Raw genomic sequence first — 27774 nt, 5'->3', positions numbered from 1 at the left:
ATATCTACAACACAAACATCGATATAATACATATTAACTACATCGAAAATAAAATATAAACATAAATAAATACTATTTACGATAATAAAATAAAATAACAAATACCAATTCATTTAAAAAAACAATAAAATCCATTACAAATTAACCACAATAATTTGAACAAATGAATTATATATAAAAAAAATTATAATCACACAATATAACATAAAAATAAATAAAAAGTAACAAAAATAAACAACATAAATATGTAATATTCCCACAAAAAATAAAACATTTATCTACCTATAAAATTAAACAAAATAAAAACAAAGCATAAATACACATACTAAACATCAAATAAATTACAAGGTAACAGCTAAAAAATTCAAAAAAGCTATCTCAACCAAAATAATTCAAACACACAAAACACAAACCAATAGAAAACTCTAACTAATTAAACAAACACTTTAAAAACAATCAAATAGTTAACATAAAATTTACCGCATTACGGACGACCATGGAGGAGAAGTGAACGTTTAAGACAGAGAAGATGAAACAAAAAAGAACTATACCAAAAACTATTCCAAACATGCTGCGGTAAAGTTAAGCACAAAACTTTTTAACTAAATACATTTTTAAAATTGTTAAAATATTATATCATTATTTCCTTTATATATAACAGATTCAACATCACTAAAATTGCTTATAGAAAATTCAACACAAAGAATTACGGACAAAACAACAATAACATATAACACAAAGTAAGTATATGATTTCACCAACAACTAACATAAATTATTTAAATGAACTAAACATAGCTAACAAATATTCTTTTATTTTTAACAGCTTCTACAAAAATCGAAAAAAACAGAACATCTACCAAGGACACTCCATCAACTAAAAAGAGTAAATATATTAATTTAATTATAAATAAATAAAAATAAACATTTAAAAATGTGAATAAGCAAATGAAATAAAACTGCAACCTGTTTTATTTTTCACAGATTATAATTCACACCAACTCCACCAGGAAACCCAAAAAAAACAATACGTTTGAAAAGCAATACAAAATCAAATTAATAGAAATTTTAATACACAGAGGCCCATTATGATATCGGGCGGACTGACACCGCCGGGCCCCGGCGGTGGCGATCTGCCCGCCAAATGTCCCTGGTTCACCCTGCCATATCTGTATTGCAGGGGCACAGCGGCAGACGGGAAGACAGTCTGCCACTTTTCTGCCAGTCGGATTGCCGGGTGAGCGGAAAAGGGACTCAATATAGTGGCGGTGCCTTGCAGGCGCCTCCATCCATATTAGGATGCATGTCTTTCCATGGCGGAGACTCCGTCATAGAAAGTCATGTGGGAAATCTCAGAGGGGGCCCATTGCGGGCACCGGGGGGTGTTGGTGGCTGCACTGGGGGGGTACCCATGGTAACACGTTCATTGCCATGCACAAGGTGGCAGGCACCGCGCGGTGCCTGTCGCGTTGTGCACGACAATGCACAACATGGGCATTAACATTGCAGCGGGTGCTGCTTACACCACTGCCCGCCGCAATGTTAATGTCGAGGATGCGCCCTGGAGTGTGGCGAGCGCATCCTAATTTGCATGGCGGGACCAACGCAACTTCGGTTGTCGGTCCCGTGCTCTGTTGCGGTGCCCACCATCGTAGTAGGCCCCAAAGTGAGTATAAAAACATAACCAATAATTAGCGCTAACTTCTAGAAAATTATACATTTAATACAAAAGGAATTATTACTAACAAATACTTTTCTCCTAACAGCTTCTACAAAATTTAACAAAAAATAACATTAACGAAACAACTGCATTCAGAAAGTATTTTAATTTCTCCAATAAAATAAATAGACTAAAAAAGCGAAACAAACAAATTAATTAAACTATATCCTTCTATTGTATATTTCACAAATTACATTTCAAAAAAATTCCACCTTAAAACAACAAAGCAAGAATTAACTTGCCATTCACGATCTGAAATACCTCTAAATGTAAAGAAAAATAAAACAACACCCACTCACAATAACACGTAGAAACCCACAAACTTTAACATTAACAATAAACAAAAAATAACACCATTAACACATAACTAACACTACATAACACTGTACTCTAATCCAACACTACGACAAATTCATAAAACACTAAGGGGCCCATTATGAAGGCGGGCGGATCGCCAGCCGGCGGTGACAAACCGCCCGCCATCACAACCACATTTACCCCCGCCATAGTACCATGGAGGGGGTACTGCGGCGGAAGGAAAGTCCGTACGCCACTTTTCCGCTGGTCGGCAATAGTCATGATTGCCAGCCAGGTGGAAAAAGATAACAATATGGTGGCAGTGCATCTTTATAATACATTTTAAATTAAAAAAATGTATTCTATTTTTCAGGAAACGAATTTACAAAAAATATAGAACAAATTACTCAAATATAAATATAACCTCAATATTTTTTTTCAAATTTAATTATTTTTCTTTTTAATTTGACATTTCTACTTTAATGAAAAAAATATATATTTTAAGAAACATTTAAAAACTTCTCCCTACCCTATCTCCTATAAAATCAACATCACAATACTAAATTCTCTCAAAAAATTCAAAACATTTTAAACAATTTACAAATATTGTTTATTTTCAAATTACTCCCCACCCGAATTCACTATGAAGAAAACAAACCACCACAAAAACTTTACAGTTTTTTAAAAAAGATTTCTGTTTCAATAAAAAAAATACTCCACATACATATCCCCTAAAAATACATCTTACAAATATTTTTTTTATTTTTAAATAACTCTCCGCCCTTATTGCCTATAAACACAACATCCGACTCCTAAAACTTTACAAATGTATTTTAAATATTTACATTTTATACCAAATTTTTTTAAATTACATTTATCTAAAACGACCAGTAGGTTGAACATCAATCCAAGTGGTATTTCTCCATTATCAGCTTCTCTCATTAGTTGCTCTTAGATGTGCAGCAAAGATATCTTTCTTGCCCTCAATCCAATATGCCAATTTCCCACGATGACAGCGTGCTCCAGTTGTTTAGTTAATGTCATTGCACATTGCCTTCTATGTTTAATCATACAGGCCATTACTTTGGCTTTCAATATATTTCTACAAGATATTTTTGGAGGTGAGTAGAATGCAAGCTCACACTGTAGTTCCTGCTGATGTTTTCCACTGCAGCAAGAGTTACTTCATTTTCCAAAACGTGTGGGAGCTTGTTCTATCATCCTCAATTTATACTGTCCTGTAAGCATTACCTCCATTCACTTTCTCATTTATGTAAAAACTCAGTTTAAAGTGGAATTGAACGATCAACTGTGCCGTCTTTTTTTCTATTGAGAAGGCAAATGTTTTGTTCTTTTAACCCCTTCACTGCGGCGGCTATTCCGCCGCAGTGCTAAGGGGGCGGGGCGGCCGCGCGGTGGGGCCGTGCTGGTGACGGAACTGCTCCGTCACCAGCCGCAGTTGAGCTGTGCTCATGACGGAGCGGTTCCGCAGGCGCAAAATCAACGCCGCGCAGGCGCGATGCGGCAGGGCCATGACGGAACCGCTCCGTCACCAGTACAGCGCCACCGCAGCTGATGACGGAGCGGTTCCGTCATCAGCACGGATAGGGTTAAAAAATAGGGTGTGTACATCTGACATCAAACATTATTTCATGTATGTTTTACGTTATTTGTCTTATTTTATGGTTTATGCAGCTCTATCTGATAGTTGCTCCTGAATCCTTTTAAAACTCGAATATTGAGGGATGAGAGAATGAAAAGGTACAGGCTTCAGATGCAGTCCTATTACTTTGCTTGGATAATTAGACTATGGAGCTGATTCTGAAACTACATTTTCATTATCCATGCTCCTAAAATTACTATTGTATTATTCTAGTTTGGATTAGCCTGAGCTTTAAATCTTTGATCGGAGGGCCGAAGCACTTACAAAAAAACACCAAAATGTCTCCTTCTCTCATGCACGTGGAACCTGGAAGCTGTACTTACGCACTTCCCTTCCAAGTTATTGCATCTTTTCTGACATTGGAATCCTGGTGTGCCTACAGCAGCGCTGGAACAGTTAAAGTAGAACTTAGGATCTTTGCAATCTAGGGAGAAAGATAATTTACATATGAATTAATTCATAATATAATGAGTCACATTACCTTCATGTACTGTTGTTGGACTTGGTCCTTTCTGCAGCATCATCCCAAAACGTTTTGCCTCCTCCCCCCTGTTTTTTTGCAACATTTATGTACACTTTACCACTGCTAATCACTCCTAAAGTGCTTGTGCTCTCTCCTTTAAACATGGTAGAATAGGCATACACTTTATTAGGCACATTAATTTACTTGTAGGCTTCTAATATAGCGGTATTACATGTACTCAGGGCCTGCAATTCAAATGCCTCTAGTGGGCCTGCAACACATATTGTGCCACCCCCTTAAGTAGCCCTTTTTAACATGTCACAGGCCTGCCATTGCAAACTTTAAGTGCTCGTTTAAATGGCCATTTTAACGAGCAAAAAGAACCTTTAGTCAGGCCTAACCTTGCTTTTTGAAGACATATCACCCACTGCTGTGCTTCTCTGCTGCAAGAAAGACTACTACTCTGCTGCCCTGCTGCCTTAGTGAGAAGGACTGGACCTGCATCTTGAACCCAGGACCACCAGACAGACTCCATGGGCTACTTTGCTGCGCTCCTGATCAAAGTCTCAGGGTCAGAAAACTGGCCAACCAACTTGAACCCTGTAACTGGACTCTGCCTGACCTGGAACCTTGAAAATAGGCCTAAGGTGCTCTGCCAGTGCTGCTGTGGTCCCCATCGGAACAGACGAGAAGCAACATGAAACAATGCAATGAGATGTTGGCCCCTCATAGCCTCACTGTACAGCTGCCAGCCTCATTAGATTGACTGCTGAGTATGCAAAACCTTGCTGCACTGCTGCCAACTTCATCAGCACTGACGCAGAGTAACATAAGGCCCCGCAAAGCCTCGTCACACAGCTTTTTCAGAACCAACATCAGAGAACACAAAGCCTTGCAAAGAATCACAGCACATGCTGTGCACCAGGTATATAAGGTTCTTTGTTCCACTGGAGTAACTTTGTCTCTGTATCCAGACCCTGCTCTATTGCAGTCAGACTGAACCTTTGATTTTGTCCCAGTCTGGAGCGACCAGATAACCAAAAGGGTGGAGATGTGTGCTTTTTAGCACTATTTTTACCTTTAAGTCTTTAAAATTGCATATCTCCAGCTTTACTTATTAAATTGTTGTCATCTTGGGCTCAAACAAGTCATTGAATGTTACTCTGGTTTTCTAAATTAGTGTGGGATTTTTCTTGAGCTGTGTTTTCACTTTATTGCTGTTTGAAGTGATGCATCTATACTTTACACATTGCCTCTAAGTTGAGCCTGACTGCTTTTGTGCCATGTACCAGATGGTTGACCACAGTTTATTTTGGAGATCACTTGTGTTTCACCTTGACAAGAATTGTGGTTGCTGCTTGGGTAGGGTTTCACCCCCCTCAATGAGTAACCCATTTCCTACAGTTGTTTTAACAACTGCTCCTCTTTGGCTTCTTCCTGCAACCAAATAACAATGTTTTTTTGGGAAGCACATTCAGGGCTAAGCTTTAGTGAAAACCACTATATCAGCCTAAAATTGTGGAGATACTTTTATTTTTGTAACAAATGTGATGAATATTCTGTTGCCTTTTTCAAACATAAAGAAAGAATAGTAGCCAAGGAAATGTCCTGAATGCTTGGGTTCTGGCAATACGAAGTATGTGTGGCCACCTTCGGTTTTGGAGTGTATGAGCCTTGAAGCGTGTCGACGTCAGTGGACTCGCAGCCCACTTCAGACGACATGAAGTGCACAATAAATAAATCAAAGTGTATTTTATTAATTATTTACTGTGTAGTGTTAGTGTCTCAAAGCAAAACATGTTGAATCCGGCAGCCTGTAAATTGAATGAAAGTTAACCTTAAAATTAAACAGTGCAGAGTAATAAAATAAAATACACTATTATCAATAATAAAGATTATTTCCCCAATCACTTATTTCTGTCAAAAGAAGCAGACCGTTTAAACCTGGGCTAGCTACAGCAAGACTCATAAAGAGATGGCATTTACAAGAACTAGTTAGACAGATAATTTAATAAAGCAAAATCTAGAGATACATGATGGGTTTTATTCAAACATGTAGACTTTTGTGCAAATTTATTTTTTTGGGTGTTCACAACCTACAAGTTAAAAGTAAGTTTACTACAGCAAAAACTCCCCCGATTTGGGATGGGAACTCTGCACATAAAAACATAAGCCAAGTGTGGGTTTAGCTTCAGAGAGCTGAGTCCTTGTGCCACAGGCAGTTGAAACAGACAGGGCTCAGATAGTGAGCAGAAGTATCATAGTTTCAAAGAAGACAGTAGTTAGTCAAGATGGTGCTGCCAGATTTAGAGACCAGGCTGCAAGAGACTGCACACCAAAACCTGTGCTAGGGGAACATTAATGCTTCAGAAAGAAGGCTTAAACAGTTAGCATGTAAGTGAAGACCACTGCCCACAAAGAACAAACGGGATGATTTAGAGACTAGGATGGGTAGACATTTTTATGGGGTGATGAACTTAAATTTGAGCTTCTGTAAGTTTAATGCATGCATGGGTGACATTGAGAGGCTCTTGTAAGTATTACAAATTGTGTTCTAAATATCACATTTTGATGTATCTCCACATTAGTAGTTCTTCAATTGCAAAAGAAGATTTATGTGCATTATTTAATGTGGGGGCTTCAAGGTTTAGTGAATAGACGCCAGGGGAGTAAATATCAGGCCTCAGTCTGTGTAAGACTAGGGGCCATATGTATGAAACTTTGGTTTTGCGACTCTCAAATTGCGATTTTTTGAGAATCGCTATTTCAGAATTGCCAAACGCTATGTATGTAGGATTTGCAAATCATTTTGCGAATACTACATATTCCTTAATTGCTAATCGCAAATTGCAATTCACAATTAAGGAATACCTCCCCATTCATGCTCATAGAAATGATTGGGAAGACATTCTCAATTTGCGATTCTCAATTAGAGAATCGTAAATTGAGAATGCAATTTCAAGGGTGCCAGGGTGTCAAAAGGACACCCTGTTGCACCCCTGAAATGAGCATTGTTGCACATGTGGCACACATACATGCCCTGAGGGCATGAGTGTGAGCCACATGCCACTTTGAAAATGCAAAAATTTGCATTTTTGAAAGGAATCGCAAATTACGACCAACCTGTAGTTGGTGGTAATTTGCGATTCCTTATGCCATATTCGCACAACTTGGGTGCCTCATACATTCCACTTAAGGAACTGCAATTTGCGATTCCTTAAATGCATTCACAAAATAAGGAAGCACAAATTTTGCGATTCCTTATTTTGCAAGGCAGATTTTCTTTAATACATATCATTAAGCTTAATTGCGATCACAAACGCGATTACGATCACAATTATGAATGATACATATGGCCCTAGATGGTGATAGAGGCACCAGAAAGTGAGCAGGAATGAATACTCGTGTGAAAGCTAGCAGCAATCAACCATTGCCAACAGTATCTGCTACAGCATGCGCACCAGAATTCTTTGGGAAGGACTCTTAAGGATCTTACTCACCCATGTCTTTTATACAGAGAACATTTAGTACTCACGGCATTTATATCAATTCCTTCCTTGTTCATAGGTTTTATTGCCACCTAGTTTGTCAACCTTTTACATTGATTTTGGTGGAAAGAAATGACAAATTTCTGCTGAGATCATGATGCCTGAAGTTACCAGTATTCTAATGAAGCTTGAAAAAGGTTAAATGTTTTTATTGTCAGTGAGCTCTCAGTAAAGCATTATTTTTGAGAGCTTTGTTGGGGAGGTGTGCATCTTTGGTGCAAATTTGAATTAACATTTTTTTTTAAATATCTTTGTTGCCATTTTCAAGATACAAATAGAGACAAAATAGGCGGCATTAGATCTTAGAATTTGACAGATGAGTGCAATCAAACAACTTTATAAGACAACAAGGCCCTCTGAAACTCACAATAATTGGGGTTCCATGTGCAAGCTAATATACCCAATCCTTATATAAAAAGCCAATACCATTAGAGATCTACAATATCAACAACAAGAACAGTTATAAATACTGGCTAGTAGGTAGGAGGGACTTCTCCAGTGACATACAGAGAGTAGAGAGGAGACTACAGAAAATATATGACACAATAACATTGTTAAGAAGGTGGTAGGAGGCTGGAGAGAAAGTCTATTGTATATTGTGTAAGGGGAGTATCACTTTACTGTATGCAACAGGCCATCAGTTACGTTACAAGAGGGAGGAGAGGACAGCCCAGGGAGAGGTGCCTGGGAGCTGCAGCCCCCCATCGGACAAAGATGGGAACACATCAGGGGGAAGGGGATGCATTTTGTCAAAGAGCTTCTTAACGAATGTGTCCCAGAGTGTGATGCCACCTGCATCCCCACGTCCATTGGAAGCAGACGACATAATATTTGCTTCTGCTACTGCCCATTTATATGTCACCCCAAGCCATACTGAGATTTCAGGCAGTTGAGCTTCTTTTTACGACATGGCTATTAGACGTTTATATAACGCTAGTGCCAAGTTTGCCATACTCAAGTAACTTCATACATTTACTGATCCCAAATAGACAATGTAATGGAACTAGAGGAAGCTGTACATCAATCACTCCAGAGATATGCTCGAGTACTTTGGTCCAGGCAAATACCAGAGGCGGGCGCTCCCACACCACATTAAAAAATTTGACATCTGCATATCTGCACAAATGGAAGGAGTCGAAGGGAACAGCGCGTTTAGGCGTTGGGGAATGTGGTAAGTCTGATGGAGGTAGTTAAATTGTGTAATTTTGAGGCATGTATTACGGGACACAAGCTTATTGTGGCCTAATGCCATTGTCCATTGTTGTCCAAAAACAAACTGTGCTGAAGTCTGTCTCCCATCTTGTCTTGCCTCTAAGCATCCAGCACATGCCTGTTGCTAGAAAAGCTGCATTAAGCGATGAGACAGCCTTTCGTTCAACCCCATGGCTAAGGAAACAGTGCAGCTCCTGATAGAGTAAAGGCTCTGCGGCATCCATCAACACACACATGCCTAATACTGCATTTTAACACATGATAGATGAGAAAGGACTCCGCTCCTAGGCTGTTGGAGTCTTGAAGTTGTTGAAATATTGCAGGGCGCCATCCTCAAAGAGGTTGCCTAGTTGGAGCAGTTCAACCTCCCACTAGGGACCGGGGCCATGTCCATCCAAAAGCAACCTGAACTCAGGGAGATCCTAGAGTGGTATCCCAGATGCCCCTCTCTAGGACCAACACTCATTTAACTCCACTGGTTCCCGATTGATGAAAGAGTATCTTTCAAATCCCTTTGTTTCTGCTATAGAATTCTAAAAACAAACGTGTTCCTCGTTATTTGCAGAAACTCAACAAGCCCTGCAAACCCAGCAGGCAGGGCCAGACTGGGAACAGAAACCGGCCCGGGCAAACTGCTCAGCCTGCCCCCCCGGGGGTGAGGGGCAGTGCAGCCGAGCAGTTTGCGTGGGACGGTTTCGGCCGATTTTGTTACCGGGGGCCGATATTGCTGACCCCCGGTAATAAAAGCGGCCTCCTAGGGGCCCCAAACCAGCCCCCACCCTAGCGGCCTACTGGGGAAACGCCCGGTGCTGCTATGGCCAGTCCGGCCCTGCAAGCAGGTGCCTCAGATCCATTGAAAGGACGTTAGCAGCTTGCCAAGGGTGCAAGGAGCTCGGATGGCTGGACAATCTTTTGGCCTCTTGGCCCCTAAAGTGTGGAAATCTCTCCTACTTGAAATGAGGCTAGAAAGCTCAAAACAACCCTATTGGAAAAATCTTAAAAGCTTGAATATTTTCTACCTTCTTGGGAGACCTTGCAGTTAAACATCTCTGTATGGGGACACTTTGTTATCGGAGAAACCAGATGCTTAACAAATTTAAATATATGGGTTGCATATATCTATTTCATACCAGATTGGCCACACGTAATAATCTAGGGAGCTCTTTAGTAGGGATATCTGCTGATAATACCCAGTGATGTAGATTTCCAATTCCAAGCTCACTAAGTCCAAAATTCAAATCTCCCATCCTGTTCTTCGCCAGTCACAGCATAGGCCATTGTAGTTGTGCTCAAGTGACGTACAGCTTGAAATTCGGAGTGGCCAGGCTCCCCTCTTGAATAGGGCAATGTAATATCTGAAGGGATACATGCTTATGTGCTGGTCCCCAGATGAAATCCGACTCCAGTCCCTTTAGTTCCTTAAAGACCGCACTGGCAGGTCTTTAAGGAAAGAAAGTATGGGAACCACGGTAGGGTAAACATTTTGGCTAAAGATGCACAGCCAATCGGCAATAATGGTAGAATACTCCAAAAGCTCATCAAGTTCCGAACCAAAGTCAAGGTCCTGCCATAGTTCACATCTAAAAGATGCTTGTCAGAGGGGTACATATTAATCCCTAGAAGAAAAAGGTGTCAAATTGCCAGGGAAGGTGCTTGTGTTTCAATGCAATTCTCTCTGCGAGATTCAAGTTCCGGAGTGGGTAAGTACAAGATTTACCCCAATTAATCTGGAGTCCAGTTAGGTCTCCAAAGGTGTCTAGCAGGTCCTACAGGGCATATAAGGATTCAGTGTGATCTTGCAAATAAATGTTAAACAAAAATGGGGTGACCCTGTGTCCCCCAGAACCTGGTATTGATAGATAAACAAACACAATGGTTCTGTTGGGCATGCAAACTATATCTTTTTGAAAGAAATATTTCTTTTATGTATTATTCGACAACCTTCATTAATGATATCTGAAATAGTTAAAAATGGAACACATAGCAAAGAACATTAACGCAAATTTGATGAGTATCTTGCTTTATATTAATTAACACCTTGGCTGTGGCGCGAATTCTGCCGCGGTGCTAGACATTCCATTCTTGGGCATGGTTCGGATGGGCCCCTGGCTGTCGTGTGTACACGCCCACTGTGACTCGTGACAGCTGGGGTCCGTCATGAGCACAGAAGGGGTTAAAGCATTTATATATAGTTATAAGTTTGTAAACAAGGCTGTCAAAGCAAGGTGAAGCTTACAGCGATGTGTACTAAAGTGACATTTGTGCTCAGTGGTAGAACATGGTGCATATATTATGTACAAGGTGGTTAAAACCACAGTATATACAAGGGAAGAGAAGGCCAGAATACTATGAAAAACATAATGATTCTAAAGTTTGTATAAATTATTCAATCATTTGTACCCAGAGCCTTGATAGATCTGGACCATAGGAGATCGTCAACGTTTCAACCCAATCAATGCTTAATTAAGAAGTCAAGGAAGGTCTTCATCAGGTCAGGTGTGGGGGTTTGGGGATGACAGCCTATGGTGTTTTCCCGAACTTTCCTAGGTCTACATCGCTAACCCTAATCTAACTGCTATGTTATTATCATTTAACCTGACTATTCCTCTTTGTCACCTATCCTTTATTTTTTTCCCCTTCTTTCTCTTTCTTTTTGCTCTTTTCCTTCTTCTCATTACCACCCTATATTTTTTTACCAACGAATATCCTTTAATTCTGACCCCTGATTGTCATGCTCTAATCACCTGTTCTTCTCTGAATGTTCTATTAATTTGTCCAAGTCGCCTCCACATATGCCCCAATTTCTCTTTATGAACTCACTCTCTGTAATATACATATTTTTTTTATTCTTATTTTTATCTTTATTTTTATGCTATATTCTTCTAAACAACCCCTTTCTGTAAATATCAACTTTTCAATGTTGCTTTATTTCTGTTTTTCTGCTATACACGATGTGTCCCTATGCTTCCTTCTTGTCGCAAACATGTACATTATTTACGTACAGCCCTGAGGAAGCCCCAGGGCTGATGGCCATGTATAGGGGGTGAAACACGTGTTGGCTGTCTCTTTTGTACTGCATGATGAATCCCACAAGTCAGATTAGATCAAATTCACCAACTGCAAACCGAGTACTGGAATATTTTCCTGCAAAAACGTCAATCTTTACTTGTTCAGACCTCCTCTCAGACGTTTCTTATTTCCAGGGGTTTCCCCCTTGCAAGGACAAGTATGTTCACTATATTCTGCTCAATTAAATACTGCCAGTAAGGGATTGGGACCACCTACCCCTACACCTATTGAAGATTTCCATTTGGTCTAATCTCTGAACAACCAGCAAGCTTAAATGAAGAGTAGATCTCATCTCCACGAAAAATAATTAGACTATGCAACAAATGGCATACTGCCAAGACCAAAGAGCACAACGCTCGGCTAGAATTGATGAGACCTTTTCAACATATCCAGTCACAAGTAAAACGACTAGAAAACCAAATTCAGCAAGAAGCACCTTTCAAACAAACACTGGAACCTGCAGTGAAAAAAGAAACAACAAAATGGTGGCAGGCTGCATCCCTCAAAAAAAAAAAAAAGAGGCCAATAGGATTCCACGAGGACTGAGAATTCTGATTTTCCCACCATAAGATACAACAAACCCAGACCATATTGAGGAATGGGAAGCAAATTTGAAAGAATGCTCAAATAATATGATCAAACAATTAATAGACTATGCAGAGGAAGAATGCAACAAAGCAAAAACCGAAGTTGATAATTTGAGCAAACACATTGAAGACTCTAACTGGGGAGAACTCACTAACAAGAACTACGAGATACTCAATCGTGTCATCGATGAATATGAAGAGGACATAGTAAAAAGAAAAAATTGCAAGCTCAGTTGTGACCAGCTTGATTATCAATTTGGCAAGAGTATATACGTTCGCGCAACAATACAACGCTAAACCTTCATCCAATATGCCAGTGGTTCATACCTCTCAACACTCAGGAGCGTCATCTAGCTCAGAGATTGACTCACCAATTTCGAATTTAGAAGAGGACCCTGCATTATGCAAGGTACATTTTTTGAGGAGGTTCTGTGCTACAGATTGTGTATCAGAACACCAAACACGTGAAATACTACAACAGCAAGTTCGCTGCAATACAGACAATCACCAAACAAAACAACAGGGGTAATTACCAGGTCAGGAACCAAAGAACAGGACAAAGGAACCGAGGGGCATATTATCAAGCCTGTGCGCTAAAATTATCGCCGATTTATCGGCCGAAAACGGCCGATAAAGCGGCGATAATGGGCTTGATAATATGCTCTGTGGAATTACAATCGAAGCCCATGTTAGATGTCTTCACATCTAACATGTGCTTCGATTGGAATTCCATAGAGCATATTATCAAGCCCATTATCGCCGCTTTATCGGCCGTTTTCGGCCGATATAGCGGCGATAATTTTAGCGCACAGGCTTGATAATATGCCCCCTAGCTACTGGGAGCCTAACCAAAAATCTGTCACTAATAACACTTTCTGACCCAGAGACAAGCATTCTAAACAAGGGACTTTCATTCTCCCTTATAGCCTCCTGGCACCCAACCAGAACACAAATAGATCTGTTTAAGTACACTCGAAAACTAAAACTCAAAGCATATTTTGCTGATCGAGTCAACACCCCCAAGACCCTGCCCCAGTGGTGATCTCGGATCTATCCATCCTGGACCTCACTAACATGGGCCTGCTATCAAACCTCACTGAACGTGAACCAGATACCACTTCAGTCACCAGAACGGAGATTGAATAAGGGATTGACACCAACCTATCCCTAGCTACAGAACTTACTAAGAAATCTTAAATTCATCCCTCAATTACCGACAAGAAATTGCATAGATGCCTTTCACATTGCAGACACTCATGATCTTGAATATGACCATATTAAATACCGGAAGAGACGTAGATATGTACCGCATAATATCACTAAACCAGAGAGAGCATCAATTAAATCACTCTGAGGCAGAACAGACCTGATTGTGAAGGAGGCAGACAAAGGGGGTAATCCAGTAGCCCTACGCATAGATGACTATATTCATGAGGCAATTCGCCAGCTTACAGATGAGAAGTGCTACCAACTACTGTCACGAGATCCAACACAAGCGATTCTCAGACAGATCAGAGAAAAAATTGAGAAGTGGCATGGAATGGATCTAATTACTGCAGCAGAGAAAAACAAAAAACAACCTTCTTAGACAGAACAGCAGGTTTCCATTCTTGACGCAACTGCAGCATATGCAAACTGAGCATCAGCAAGACAACAAGTGTACCCATGCCACACGGCAAACATTTCACAATCGCCGAATGGATAGATTGCAACACAAAATTTACTGTCTATGTGATCCTCTGCCCCTGTAACTTACCATACATTGGAAGCACAATACAGCCTTTGTGAATTTGCATCCAAGAACATTACAGGAATATACGCAGATTCAAAACTGGACACCAGCTTACAGAACACTTCCACCTTAGTCACCCGAACAGAAAAGACTTTACGTTCTATGGTCTGGAAGTAGTTCGATCAGGTAAACGTGGGGGAAACTGCAAACTGAAAATCAGGAGCAGAGAAACCAAACTCATCCTCAGATTCAATACAGTGAATCATGGACTGAACAACGATGCAGAAATGCATGTCTGGTTGGGAGAAGAATGAATACTGTGTTCTATGTTTCTTTCTGAAAGCCGAAAAGTTTGGACTATGTCATCCTATTGAGGCACCATAAATGCCTACCAATATTTATAACAATGTTCTTTCCCCTTTCCATACTGCTGCAGACTAGCCCGCCTACAACACCTGTCTTTCCACATCCATCATGGGTACAAATGACTTTTTTAATCAGTGACTCCATTTAACACAGGATTGACACACTGAGCATACCTTGTCCTAACCTCGATATCCATTAAAGGTAGAGTGACCACACCAATTACACCTATTTTCCAGCCAATTTACCTGAATCTGATTAATAACAATAAATAAATTTGTGTGTTTCCAAGCAATTCTGTTTATAAAATTTGCTTTTATCATTGTGCTTCACCGGGATATCTCCATAAAAAATCACCCTTTTCTAAGATGGCGCTCGAGATTCAAATACTATTACCCTCCTCGGAGACCTTACACTATCCTGAGAATTTAGCGCTTTTTTTCCGTGTTACTAAGGTCAAACCCACACATTGACCAACCACTCATGCTCCCCTACATAAAATATAATAAACCCCTTCACTCACGCTCATGCCCCATATTCCTTAATTTATTAAGATCACACTCACACCACTCCAATATGGTGGCTGGACCTAGGCTCCCACACCGGAACCACCCTGGGACCTGGAAGCGTAGTTCACCAAGGGTTCTTAGTAGACTCCCGTCGGCTTAACTCTGATCTGCTGCCGTCAGACCGGACAAAACGCCCACAGGATTTACCCGCCAACACTAGAGGTAAGTGCGAAAGCGTCAGAGGAATTTAATCATGCCATTGCATATTGCTCTAGAGCAGAATACAGCCTGTATATACTGGCTTGATCAACGTCATAATTAATATTTTACAGACTGATTAAAAGTTTGGAATTAACAGGACCCTACAGCCCTATCTCAAAATAATACAGTAAGCGCTCTAATCGAGTTTGCCGCCCCAGTGCTGACTTGCAGATAAACCCCATTCTAGTTAAACTTACTTCCTTGTTCTCCCCGCCGCAACCACCACTACCATGACCTGACCCACCCTCATAGTCACGGTTACTTTCACCCTCAAAGTCCAGCTAATAGATTATTACAACACAAGAGCAGACTCTCTGCCTCTAGATATGCTGGACAAACAGGTTAAGTTCAGCCCATTTAAGGTAAACCCTGTGTCCAACAGCCCAGCCACCAGCCAATACTTTTTCTAATCCTTGCTTTGTTCATTCCTCATATACCCGGATTGGAACATGGGACCTGAATACCTAATTCACTGCCACAATATGTAAATATGTTTATGATTTACCTCTGTGCTTCTTAATGGTGTTTTTTTATTTTACTTATATGTTGGACCATAAACTGTTGACATAATCCGCTCTTCTAGCTTTGTCCTGAACTTTCCTATGTCTACATTGCTAACCCTAATCTAACTGCAATGTTATTATCATTTAACCTGACTATTCCTCTTTGTCATCTATCCTTTATTTGTTTCCCCTTCTTCCTCTTTCTCTTTGCTCTTTTCCTTCTTCTCATTACCTCCCTACATGTTTTTACCAACCAATATCCTTTATTTCTGACCCCTGAATGTCATTCTCTAATCTCCTGTTCTTCACTGAATTTTCTGTTAATTTGTCCAAGGCGCCTTCACATATGCCCCAATTTCTCTTTGTGAACTCACTCTATGTAATGTACACATGTTTTTTATTCTTACTTTTATCTTTATTGTTATGCTATATTCTTCTACACAACCCCTTTCTGTAAATATCAACTTTCAATTTTGCTTTATTTCTGTTTTTCTGCTAAACACAACATGTTCCTATGCTTTCTACTTCTCGCTAACATGTATATTATTTACGTACAGCCCTGAGTAAGCCCCAGGCCTGAAGGCCATGTACAGGGGGCGAAACACGTGTTCGCTGTCTCTTTTGGCCTGACTTGATAAATCCAACAAGTCAGATTGTATAAAATTCACCAAGTTCAAACTGTGTCCTGGAATCTTTTCCTGTGAAAACGTCAATCTTCACTTGTCCAGACCTCCTCTCAGAAGTTTCTTGTTTCCAGGGGGATGGGGGTTTCCCCCTTGTCAAGGACAAGTACGCTCACTATATTCTGCTCAATTAAATACAGCCAGTAAGGGATTGGGACCACTCACCCCTACACCTATTGAAGATCCTTGTGTAGAGGCCACAACTCAAAAGGGAATAAAATCACCAACCAATGAAATGAATGTAGTTACATATACGATCAGTGCAAGAGAGAGAATCTCCATATTTTTACATATTGAGGCTGCCAACGCCTCATTTGGCAATAATCCAAGTGTTTGAAATTACAGGCAAAGTGTACCCGTAAAAGTAGATAGTGCATAATTATACAGTCATACAATTAATTAAACAGCCCAATCACATGCACAATCGGTGCAGGGTAATGTTCTCTTGTGTGTACCATTATGGGCAAGAATTAGTTAAACAAAACAAATACATGCATAATCGGTGCTGGGAAATGATCTCTTGTGTGAACCATATTGGGCAAGAATTACATATCGCCAGTTTGTAGGTGGCACCTAAGGTACATACACAATCAACGTACAGTTAAACAGTCTGTGGACATAGTAGAGGACACACAGGGTACGGAAATGTATGTGCATATCAACAAGAGTGAATGAGCAATCTTTTATAACTGCCCCATCTGTCTAGAAGTTTCCTCAAGTTCATTGAGTCCTTCAGTTACTGTTTTTAAAGAATGAATCCACCTACATTCTTTAAAGTTCAGAGACTCAGATAAGAAACCACTTCTAGGGTGGGGACAGATTTTCTCCAATACCCACCATCGTAGGCTCTCCTGGGGGTGGTTGTCTGTAGTGAAGTGCTCAGCCAATGGGGCTCCTGGTACCTTACACCTCACTCTGCTCATATGTTGCAATACGCTCGCTTTTACCTTCTGTGTAGTCTGCCCTACATATAGCATATTGCACGTGCTGTGGATGGCATACACCCCATTGGTACTGTTGCAATTTGTGAAAAGGGGCAGCTTGTGTGTTCTATTGTTGTGTGTGAAGGTGGATCCCTCAATGGTGAGGGGACACACCTTACATCAGCGTGATGCCCAATTATAGGTGGCAGGCCAAAATGGCCTCTGAGATCAGGTGTCTTGGGTGGTTGAAGGTAGCTTTGACCACATTGTTTTTGATATTCTTGCCTCTTTTAAAGGCAAATAACAGATCTTCTGAAGTGTTGAGTTCAGTAGTAACCAGATTCCAGTACTTTTTCACAATGTTTTTTATGTCATTACTTTTGAAATTAAATGTAGTCACGCTGACGATATTTTCAATCCTTGCAGGTATTTGTTTGACTTGTAACAGCTGGTCTTGCGGGCAGTACCAATCCTGTTTCCTGGCTCGTTTTAGTAATCCTGTTGGGTAGACTCTCACTTTCAGGTATATAGTAAGGGTTTCCGTCTCTTTGAAGAAGTCCGTCCTCCGGGTACAATTCTCCTCAGCCTGAGGTACTGGCCATAAGGTAAGTTATCTCTCAGGCTCTGTGGATGGTGTGACTCATATTTGAGGAGCGTATTCCTTTGAGTTGGTTTCCGATAAAGATCACTGAATAGAAGGCCTTCTTCCACTCGGAAAGTGAGGTCAAGGAAGTCAAGGGTTTTCGTTGCTATAGGCCATGGTAAACTGAATATCACTTGATGTGTGGTTCAGCCAGTCTTAAAGATCGTTGTCAGTGCTGGACCAAATCATTATCACATTGTCTATGTAGCGCTTCCAAATAGCAATGTTGTCTAGGTAGGGGTTCTCATGGCTGTATAGATATTCTTCTTTATAATCATCCATGAAAATACTCGCCAGGCACGGTGCGTAGCTGGCATCCATCACAACGCCCTTGCACTGGTAGTAATATTGGTTCCTGAAGATGAAGTAGTTCTTATTCACTGCGATTTTTAGCTGGGCAATTAGGAAACTCATAGGTATCCAATGTGATCTGGGAAGTTTATCCAGAGTAAGTCTGACCACGGCCAGTGCCTTCCCCTGCGGAATGGAGGTATAGAGGGAGGAGACGTCTATAGTCACCAGTAGTTGTTTTTTTTTATCAAATGGTTGGCCCTCTCACAACTGGATGATGTGCATTGTAGCCCTCACAAACGATTTGGTCCCTGGAACCCATGGTTGCAGGAAGTAATTGATACGCTGGTTAAACGGTTTGAGGATAGATGCACACGCAGAGACGATGGGTCTTCCAGGTGGCTTGACCAGGTGCTTGTGTACCTTTGGGAGGGTGTAGAACATTGGAATCCTCGGTTCTGTTTTGTTCAAGAAGTAATTCCCTGGTTGGCTCAGAAAGCCTTGTTTTAGCCCATCCTTTGTCAGCTTTTCTATCAAGGACCTAATCTCCAGAGTCGGATCCTTCGACGTTGGGCAACAGCTCTCTTTGACTCCCAATTGCAGCACTATTTCTTCCACATAATCCGTGGTATTCTGCAAGACTACTGCACCGCCTTTATCCACCGCCTTGATGATGATGGCCACATTGGTTCCCAAACCATGCAACCAAATCTTTCTTCTTAACTGATGTTGGGCCTAATGTATCTCCGTTCCCCTAGTAACTTCATGGTTTCCTGTAGGACAATCTGTTCATAGGCCAAAATCCTCCGACTCATCAAGTACGCATGTGGTGTATAAGTTGATGGTGGTGATGAGGGAACATGGAGGCTAGCTAGCGAGCTGGTGGAGAGCTGCTCTCCAACACTCGCACTGTAATGGAATAAATCCACAACTGGGCACCTACCTATTCTTCTTCTTGTCCTTTTGGGGTCGTGCTCGTTGGTGTCCGTTTGGCAGCAGCAGTGGCAGGCGCTTCTGACGGCCGTTTTAGGTAGCTGTTTTGAGCGACAGGTTTTTGCTCGTAGTTTGTTTCTGCTGTCCGGTTTTTGGGTTCCTCGGGGCTCGGCCAGATGTGTGTTGGCCCAGCGGTCTTCAGGGTGGAAGGAGCGCACGGGGAATCTCGAGCTGCGCTCCACTTCCACTCCCGCCCTAGTGGGATCAGTTTTGGTTCGCTTGGGTCCGCATCAGCACATGCGACCCCAGGAGGGAACTGCAGAGAGTTAAGAGAGCTAAGGGAGAGATGGCTCCAATGAGCAAAGAACTGATACAGCAGACAAATCCACTCAATAAGGTAAACCTGGGACATGGCTTGAGCACATGGTGCATGAATACTTTTTGCCAGTTTCTTATGAATGAAAAATTAACGGGTAAAAGGGGTGAACTAGAGAGTGAGCCTGCAAGTCCTTCTAAGGGGAAAGGCCCAGTGGAAGGAAAAGTGGAAAATGCAGGTAGAGAAGTGATTCAGGGAAGAAGATATAAACTGCGATCAAATAATTTTCTTGGTAAGGCAGCAGTTTCTAAGGTGGAGTCACAAGCAGGACAAGCAGCACAGCCAGTGGCGTAACAATAATTGAGGGGGCCCCCCTGGCAGGTACGTGGAGGGGCCCCCCTCCCGATTCTATTAGGAGCTAGATTGCCGAAGTGCAGTGCTGAGGGGACCCCCTTGAGCTTGAGGGCTCCCCACACTGCGGGGGTGCATGGGCCTGTGTTACGCCATTAACACTCCCATCAGGAAAAAACAAGAACTGAAACCCCTCTGCTAAGACGGGGAGGAAGAGATCAGTTCCACTAGCCCCAACTAAGGTCTAGCAGATTTTCCAAGGCCACCCGCGGTGTGCTATCCGTGAGGGGCAAATTGACAGACTTCAACCAGTTTATCCCAAGACCTGAGAACCATTCAAACCGGATTTACTTCCCGATGAGTTATGTATTAGGATCATCAATGTATAACACCATATAATCGGCGTACATAGAGACTGCTAAGGGTCGCTGATAAAATCGTAGAGCAGCTTGCGCATGGCGCTGTCTTAGAATACAAGCTAAGGGTTCAAGCATCAGCGCAAACAGCAAGGGCGACAGCAGGCACCCTTGCCGTGTGCCACCCTGTATCGGCAAAAAATCCGACAGCTGACCATTGACACTGGCCCATGCCACTGGGTTCGTATAAAGCAATTTAATCTAATTAGTAAAAATGAAAGGCACCCTCATGCAATGTAAAATAGCAAACATATATGACCAAGAGATAGAGTTGAAGGCCTTAGCGGCGTTAAGTAGCACCACCACTGCCTGGAGGGTGATTTTGAGAACATGTAAGACTGCAAATAGTGCACGTAGGTTATGGGACATGCAGCGGGTAGGGATAAACTCAGATTGATTCGGGAGCACCATGATTGGAAGAAGTAATTTTAACCGGTTTGCCAATACCTTTGCCAACATCTTTACATCAGTATTTATCAATGACAAAGGTCTATCGGAATCGCACCGTTCCAGAACTTTATCGGGTTTCAACAAAGTTATTACAAGTGTTTCCCGTAGAGTGGGAGGCAAACTATGGGTCTCGTAGGCCTCCATATACATCTGCAAAAGGCAGGGAGCCAGAAGGTCTATATATTCTTTATAAAACTCAGCTGGTAGGCCATCTGTACCTGCTGCGTTCCCGTTGGGCAATGAGGTATTAGCATCACAAATTTCATCGAGTGTTAAGGGGTGCATTAAAAATTCTTGCTGAGGGTGCGAGAGCCATACTAGTGCGATGTCTTCTAGGTATTGTGCTAAGTCTGCCTAATCTGCCAACTGTCGGCTCTCATTGATTTTGCGTAGTACATCTTAAAGGCTCTAAATATGTTGGGCGTGTTATAGTAAGTGGTGTCCTCATCTGTGATATTTTGAACCATGTAGTTCTTCCCCCAAGGTTCTACAAGTCTGCAAGCCAATGCTGTACCTGGCCTGCCTCCCTTCCCTTAGTATCTGGCTTTGCTTCTACGGGACATATGACGTATTTCTTGGTCAGCCAAATCATTATATTCTATTTTCTTTGCTTTAATAGATGCTAGTGTAGCGGGGTTGGCCGTAGCGTTGTACTCTCGCTCAAGATCTTCCAGCTGTCTTTCTAACCGAGACATAGTGCCCCGCAAGGATATTAACACCCCTGCTTGCAGTCCCTTACATGCACCCTGATTAGTCACCTTAAATGCTTCCCATAAGGTACCTATAGATTGTACTGATCCTGTATTATGCAGGAAATAATCCCATATAGCCTCATAAATCCCTTCACAAAACACCTGCTCCAGTAAGGAGGAAGATTGTGGGTGCCATTGAAGTTGGGAGGAAGAATATGTCAGTAACGTGATGCATAAGAGTACCAGGGCATGGTCAGATAGGGTTCTGGGTAGGTGCTTGACCTGTATTGTCCATACATTGACATCTGTTGTGGCTAACCAATAGACAATACGGGGACCAAGATTGACATGCATAGGAATGACATGTACCCTCGCGTGTACCCAGGTTTTGCAATCGCCAAAGATCGAGCAGCCTCAGGTTTAACATACCATGACTTATTGTGGATGAGGCTTTTTCAGTGTGGATTCAGCTGATGAGCACCTACTGTAGAACTACTGTTTCCGTAGGGTAAAAGCTGTGTAGCAGACATCTTAATTGAAAATTTGATAGTGGTGATATCAACAGTTTATTAATAAAATCAGTTCAGTTCAGTTCAAAAGCTTTATTCGATTTGTAAAACAAACCATACAAGCAGAACAAATTTACATATTTAACATTGGTTTCTAAAATTTCATCGAGGTCACTAAATCTAAAAACAATCTAAAAACCATCATGGACATGGAAATAGAAATTCTTTATTTAGATATAACACAGATATCTTTAAAAGAGGAATACATAGTTCACGTTGTATACAACTCATTAAAAATAAAAACAGCAAGACAGTCAATTAGGCAGCCATGATAAAAATAGGGGTCTTCCGCATCCTCAGCCTCCTAGGTCCATAAAAAACGTTTTGTTTTTTTTAAAGGATAAAAACCAGAAGAAAAATTTGTACAAAAGTTAAAATCTAATATACAGGGAACTTCACCCCATTTTCTTTACTCTCACTGAATTGGATATCAAACAACTAAAAAACGACCCAATTCTCCTAGGGGTACTACTCATATTCTTTTCATTTCATCCCCCTAGAAATTTGGGATGTATCGTATGGGCCATTAAGTAATAAAAAGGAAAAAGGAAATAAGAGGGAGGATTTAGCAGGACCTCTAACTTAAAATTGCGATATGCTTGCTGGATGAACTTTGTTAGTCTGATATTTAAGTCAGTGTTTTCAGGGTTCAAAGCCACAATGATGGCTTGCCTGCAGGTTCGGGCGCCCAACCTATTCCATTCGGCTTTTAGTTTGCACCTGCGTTGGAGGTTAAAGGGTGGGCAGAGGCAAACCACGTGTAGCAATGTTTCGGCTGTTTTACCGCACCCTCTGCAGGTTAGATCTTCCGCTGTCCATCTCCAGGGAGGTAAATCTTGCAGAAAACGCCAATCACCCATTCTAATGGCTATAAGGGTGCGTTTTAGATACAGTGAATATGTGCAGGAAAAGTAAGCGGCGGGGAGTAGCCGACTGTAAGAATTTTCAAGGGCCCAAGAATGGCTGCGTTTTGAGAAGAGCGCTTTGTTCGTGATAAGTGATCTCAATCTTACACATTTTTTGATGGCGATTTTAAACGCTGTCTGACTGGGGTTAAGAGCCTATAGGTCACCTGCTGACATTTGTTGAATGTAGTCCTTAAAAAGGCGACCAAATGTTCCACCTGGATTTTTCTGGGAGATTTCTAGCCAGACTAGAGATTCTAGTGAGCCTGGGTTAGCCTGCCTCAGCTTGTGACACAAGTTTAGGTATGCACCAATATTGAAAACCTCGTAGTTTGGTAGCCCCATCTCCAGTCTTATCTGTGCAGCAGATGCAGAAGTTGGCAACTGGAGGACCTTTTTATAGATTTTGGTGGTATGTTGGTTTAGGGCCGTATTCAATATACCCTTGAATGACTCTATCCCGTATGATAGGGTGGGGCCGATTTTCGCTCTCAGGACTTCCAGGAGGGGCGAAAGAGTTTGACCTGAGAGGTTTTTCGAAAGCTTGGTTAAAGATACTGCAAGAGTCGTGGCTTTAACTGCAATCTCATGGCGCTGTTTTAAAAGGTTGCCCCTTGAATCCAGGTGGACACCATGATATTTATACAATTGACCTATCGCGAGGCTTATGTTGTTAAAAGTCCACCCACCGCAGACATGTCGTTTCTTCCCAAAGGGGACTACTTGGGTTTTCTTTAGATTGACTTCTAATTGATTCGCTATTGTGTAGCGAAGCAGTGTGTCAAGGAGCCTTTGCAGCCCGACCTTGGTAAGGCTGAAAAGAATAAGGTCATCGGCATATAACAGATTACTGAGTGCCATGCCGCCCACCTGCAATCTGCCCTTAACTGCAATCTCATGGCGCTGTTTTAAAAGGTTGCCCCTTGAATCCAGGTGGACACCAAGATATTTATACGATTGACCTATCGCGAGGCTTATGTTGTTAAAAGTCCACCCACCGCAGACATGTCGTTTCTTCCCAAAGGGGACTACTTGGGTTTTCTTTAGATTGACTTCTAATTGATTCGCTATTGTGTAGCGAAGCAGTGTGTCAAGGAGCCTTTGCAGCCCGACCTTGGTAAGGCTGAAAAGAATAAAGTCATCGGCATATAACAGATTACTGAGTGCCGTGCCGCCCACCTTTGGAGGATGACTATTCGTTTCATCCAGAGTCTGTGACAGATCTGCTATAAACAGGTTAAAGAGAAGGGGGGCCAGCACGCATCCCTGCTTTACACCTCTCGTTGTCATAATTTTCCGCGAGAGATGCGTGCCGGACCCTAACTTCACTCGTACCCAGGTGCGGGAGTGAAGTTGAATCATGGCCTCCAGTAGTTTGTCAGGGATCCCCCACTTCCTTAGCTTTTCCCATAGAGCCGCCCTAGGAACCCTATCAAATGCTGCTTTGAAATCGACAAAGCAGCATAGCACTGTCCTGGATGTTAAGAGTGCTTTGTCGACGATGGTTGACACTGCTAGGAGATTGGTCATAGTCCCTGAGTTAGCAACGAACCCCGTTTGATTCATCGGAATCCGGTTGTGTTCCGTTGCCCATTGCTTCAGGTCCTCCAAGAGGAGGCCTGCATAGTGCTTAGCCTCAATGTCCAAAAGAGCTATGAGTCTGTAGTTGTTAGGGGCAGCGCGGGATCCTGATTTATAAATTGGATGTATTATTGCACCCCGCCATGAGTCTGGGATGGTTGCGGTTCTCAGGGCGCAGTTGAAAAGGTTTGTTAGAGTTCCTGACCAAAAAGCTACATCAGATTTGAAAAGGTTCTGTGGCAGGCCATTTGGGCCCGGTGCTCCATCTGATCTTGCTTTAGTCACAACCGTCGCTACTACTGAAGATCCATATTGAGTGAGCTTGACGGCTCAATGGGTGTATTCCGCTGGGTACTGGCCCCGATCACGGTCTCTCTCAACGGACCACATCCTATGGGTCCTAGATGTTCTGGGGAACTGAAATGGTCTGTGAGGAATGATGCCCATTCAGACTCTTGGATATTTGCTGATCCGAAGCTGGTGGTGCTCGGATTGGTGTGGTTTATTAGGGCCCAGGAACTTTCTTGGGTTTTTGCTCTTACTCTCCCACACCAGTTTGCACCAAAATTGATTTTCGTGTTTCTGTTTGTCTTTGAAGGTCGCCAACCTAAATGACTTTTGGGCAGCTTGATAGAGATTTAAACATTCGCTGTTCCCAGGATATTTTGCAAATGACCGCAGGGCCTTATTCCTGGCTTTCTTAAGTAACTTTGACTGTAATGAAAGTTTAAAATTGTGAGGCTGAGTTGTCCTTTGGGCCTGCTGTATTACTGGAAAACAGTTGGTCAGATGGGAGCACAGCGTTGTCCATATTACGATAGGGGAGATATCTTGATCGTTTCCGCCTTTTATACGTTCCATGCACACCTGTAGGATAATTGGGCTGATATCATCGCTCCACTTAAGGCGCTTAAGATTTTCCGTATATGTTCCCAGACACGCTGAGGGTGCGGGTTTGTGCTTCACTGTGTTTGTGTTAAGGGATATGACCTGGGGCCTGTGGTCGCTTTCAGAACGTGGAAGGATACAGAAGCTGGTCAGACAATGAAGCAGGTCCGCGTTACAGATGGTGTAATCCAGATAAGAGTGTTTGCTACCGTTAGTCCAGGACCAATTCGGGGGGATATCCCCCGAAGACCTGCCATTCATTACCAGGTAGCCGGCGCTGTAGAGTTTCATCACACAGATCTCACCCAGACCGCAATAGGCTTGATTGGTTGGTTTGATTTGTGTCAAGGCCTCAGTAATGGGGAGTAAGAAGGGCCCGTCGGTGTCTGCTAAGTCCCCCTGAAATAAGTTGGTATTAAAATCCCCCGTGACAATGCAGTCTGAGTCGGGGTGTTCCGCAGCTATGTCGCTCATTATTTCCGTTAGGCGTGCCAGGTGATCTTTTTTTGTACGTGTATTGGGGTTGATATATACATTAAAAAGAAGAAGTGGGTGCTGTTTTCGCCACGAGGTAATTTTAACCCCGAGTAGCCAGTCTTCCTTGATACTTAATCGTGAGATTGGGCCTTTTAGGTTATTTGATATGTATATTGAAAGGCCACCTTTGGCATGGCCGTAGCGGCTGTCCCTGAGTGCGGGTTTCCATAATTCAATATAGCCAATGACAGGAAATCCTTCTGTAGCCCAGGTTTCCTGTAGGGGTATTACGGCATGTTCGCATAGGAAAGAAAAAGTGTCAGGGTGCGTAATTTTCTGATGAAGGCCGCTAATGTTCCAAGAACAAATAAGAAAAATGGGATCAGCTTCTGGAATAGGAGCGGTTGTAGATGGAACTACTGGTGGAATTGGCATTGCTTGGAGTTTGTAGTTATGGGCAAAAAGCTCTACTTCAGAGGGTCAATCTGAGCTTTTGGTTGACAAGATTGCTGGGAGCCATTCCCAGCCTAGACTTGCGACGGCGTTGGAGGAATTTTATACTGTTCGTCGGATCCTGCCGCGTTTTTTAAGATCGAATACGGTCTGAGATAGGGCGCTGGTCTGGTAGTACCAGCATTTCGAGGAGGTGTCGGCTGGATTAATAAGGAGGTGGGGTAACCTGGAGTGGAATATGGATACACTCTGATGCCCCAGTCCCGAAGGGTGGTCTTGTGGTTCAAAAAGACTCCTGCCCAACTGGCCGACTTGAGTGACACTAGCGTTACCTCGGACGGTTGGGTGCCTCTTGGTGGGAGAAATTCGATAGATTCTATGTCCTCCGATGCCAGGCCTGCGAACCCCGGGATACCTTCCACGAGTTTTATTATGTTAGATCTGTTGAGGATATCTTGTCGACCCCTTGATTTATATTCTGGTGCCAGTAGGATGTGAAAGAGTGAGAACTCATTTTTATTCTCTTCTTTGGGTATGCTTGGGGCCGACTTGTTGATTTTATTAGTAGACAGGCCTGCGTCTGTTTTCTGCACCTGTTGCATTGGACAATTAGGGACCTTCAATGAAGGATGACTGGTTTTGGGCACAGTTGTTTTTTGGATGTAAATTGTTTTTGTGAAATTCATTCTTGTTTTTACAGTGTCCACGCGGGGAGGAGTTGTGGCCGACACTGGGTTAGATTTTATTAAAGTAACTGTGGGCCCTATTGGGCTTGGCTCAATGGTTTTGGTAATTAGATTTTCCATAGCTATGCTTGATTCTTCGGTTGCTGCTCCCGTAGCTGGTTCGGTAAGATCTTGGATACCCCCCGAGGATGGCTGGGTGGCGCTTGCTGGTGAATCCCCTTTTAATTTGGGGGCACTGGGACTTGTTAAAGTTGGTGGGACATCCGTCTCACTTGTGTTTTTTTTATCAACTGCCTTCGCAAAGAGGGGAAAGAAGTCCTGGTGTGCGGCATTTGCTTTGGCTCTTGTTTTGTTTCTATGTTTGCGCTGTCGTTTGCGCTCTCTCTTGCTGCATGGTGGCGGGGGGGCGGACAATGCTTCTGATTTGGAGGGTACCAAGGCCACTGGGCTGGCCATTGACCTGGTCACAGGGTTATCCATGCAGGTTGTGTGTCCGGTGGAAGCCACGGCATTTTCACTCGTCACTGCAGTTCGGTCAGAACCCGTTGTTGCTGGTTGAAGGTGTCCGCTTTTTGGCTGATCGTTTAGCTG

The 27774-nt window shown here is 42.4% G+C and overlaps 1 protein-coding gene across 1 annotated transcript in view; it reads right to left on the bottom strand.

Moving 5' to 3' along the window:
* Positions 1 to 27774, bottom strand: part of LOC147733201 (mucin-2-like) — a 1190401-nt gene that overhangs the window by 512875 nt on the left and 649752 nt on the right. The window contains exon 19 of the mRNA XM_086957735.1: positions 4003 to 4103. Within this exon, the coding sequence (XP_086813861.1) occupies positions 4003 to 4103 (101 nt within the window). The remainder of the gene's footprint in view (positions 1 to 4002; positions 4104 to 27774) is intronic.

The sequence above is a fragment of the Lissotriton vulgaris genome, chromosome 2_1, assembly GCF_964263255.1.
Source record: "Lissotriton vulgaris chromosome 2_1, aLisVul1.2, whole genome shotgun sequence".
Classification (NCBI taxonomy): domain Eukaryota; kingdom Metazoa; phylum Chordata; class Amphibia; order Caudata; family Salamandridae; genus Lissotriton; species Lissotriton vulgaris.
The sequence above is the reverse complement of the archived record's forward strand: the minus strand, read 5'-3'. Positions and strand labels throughout refer to the sequence as shown.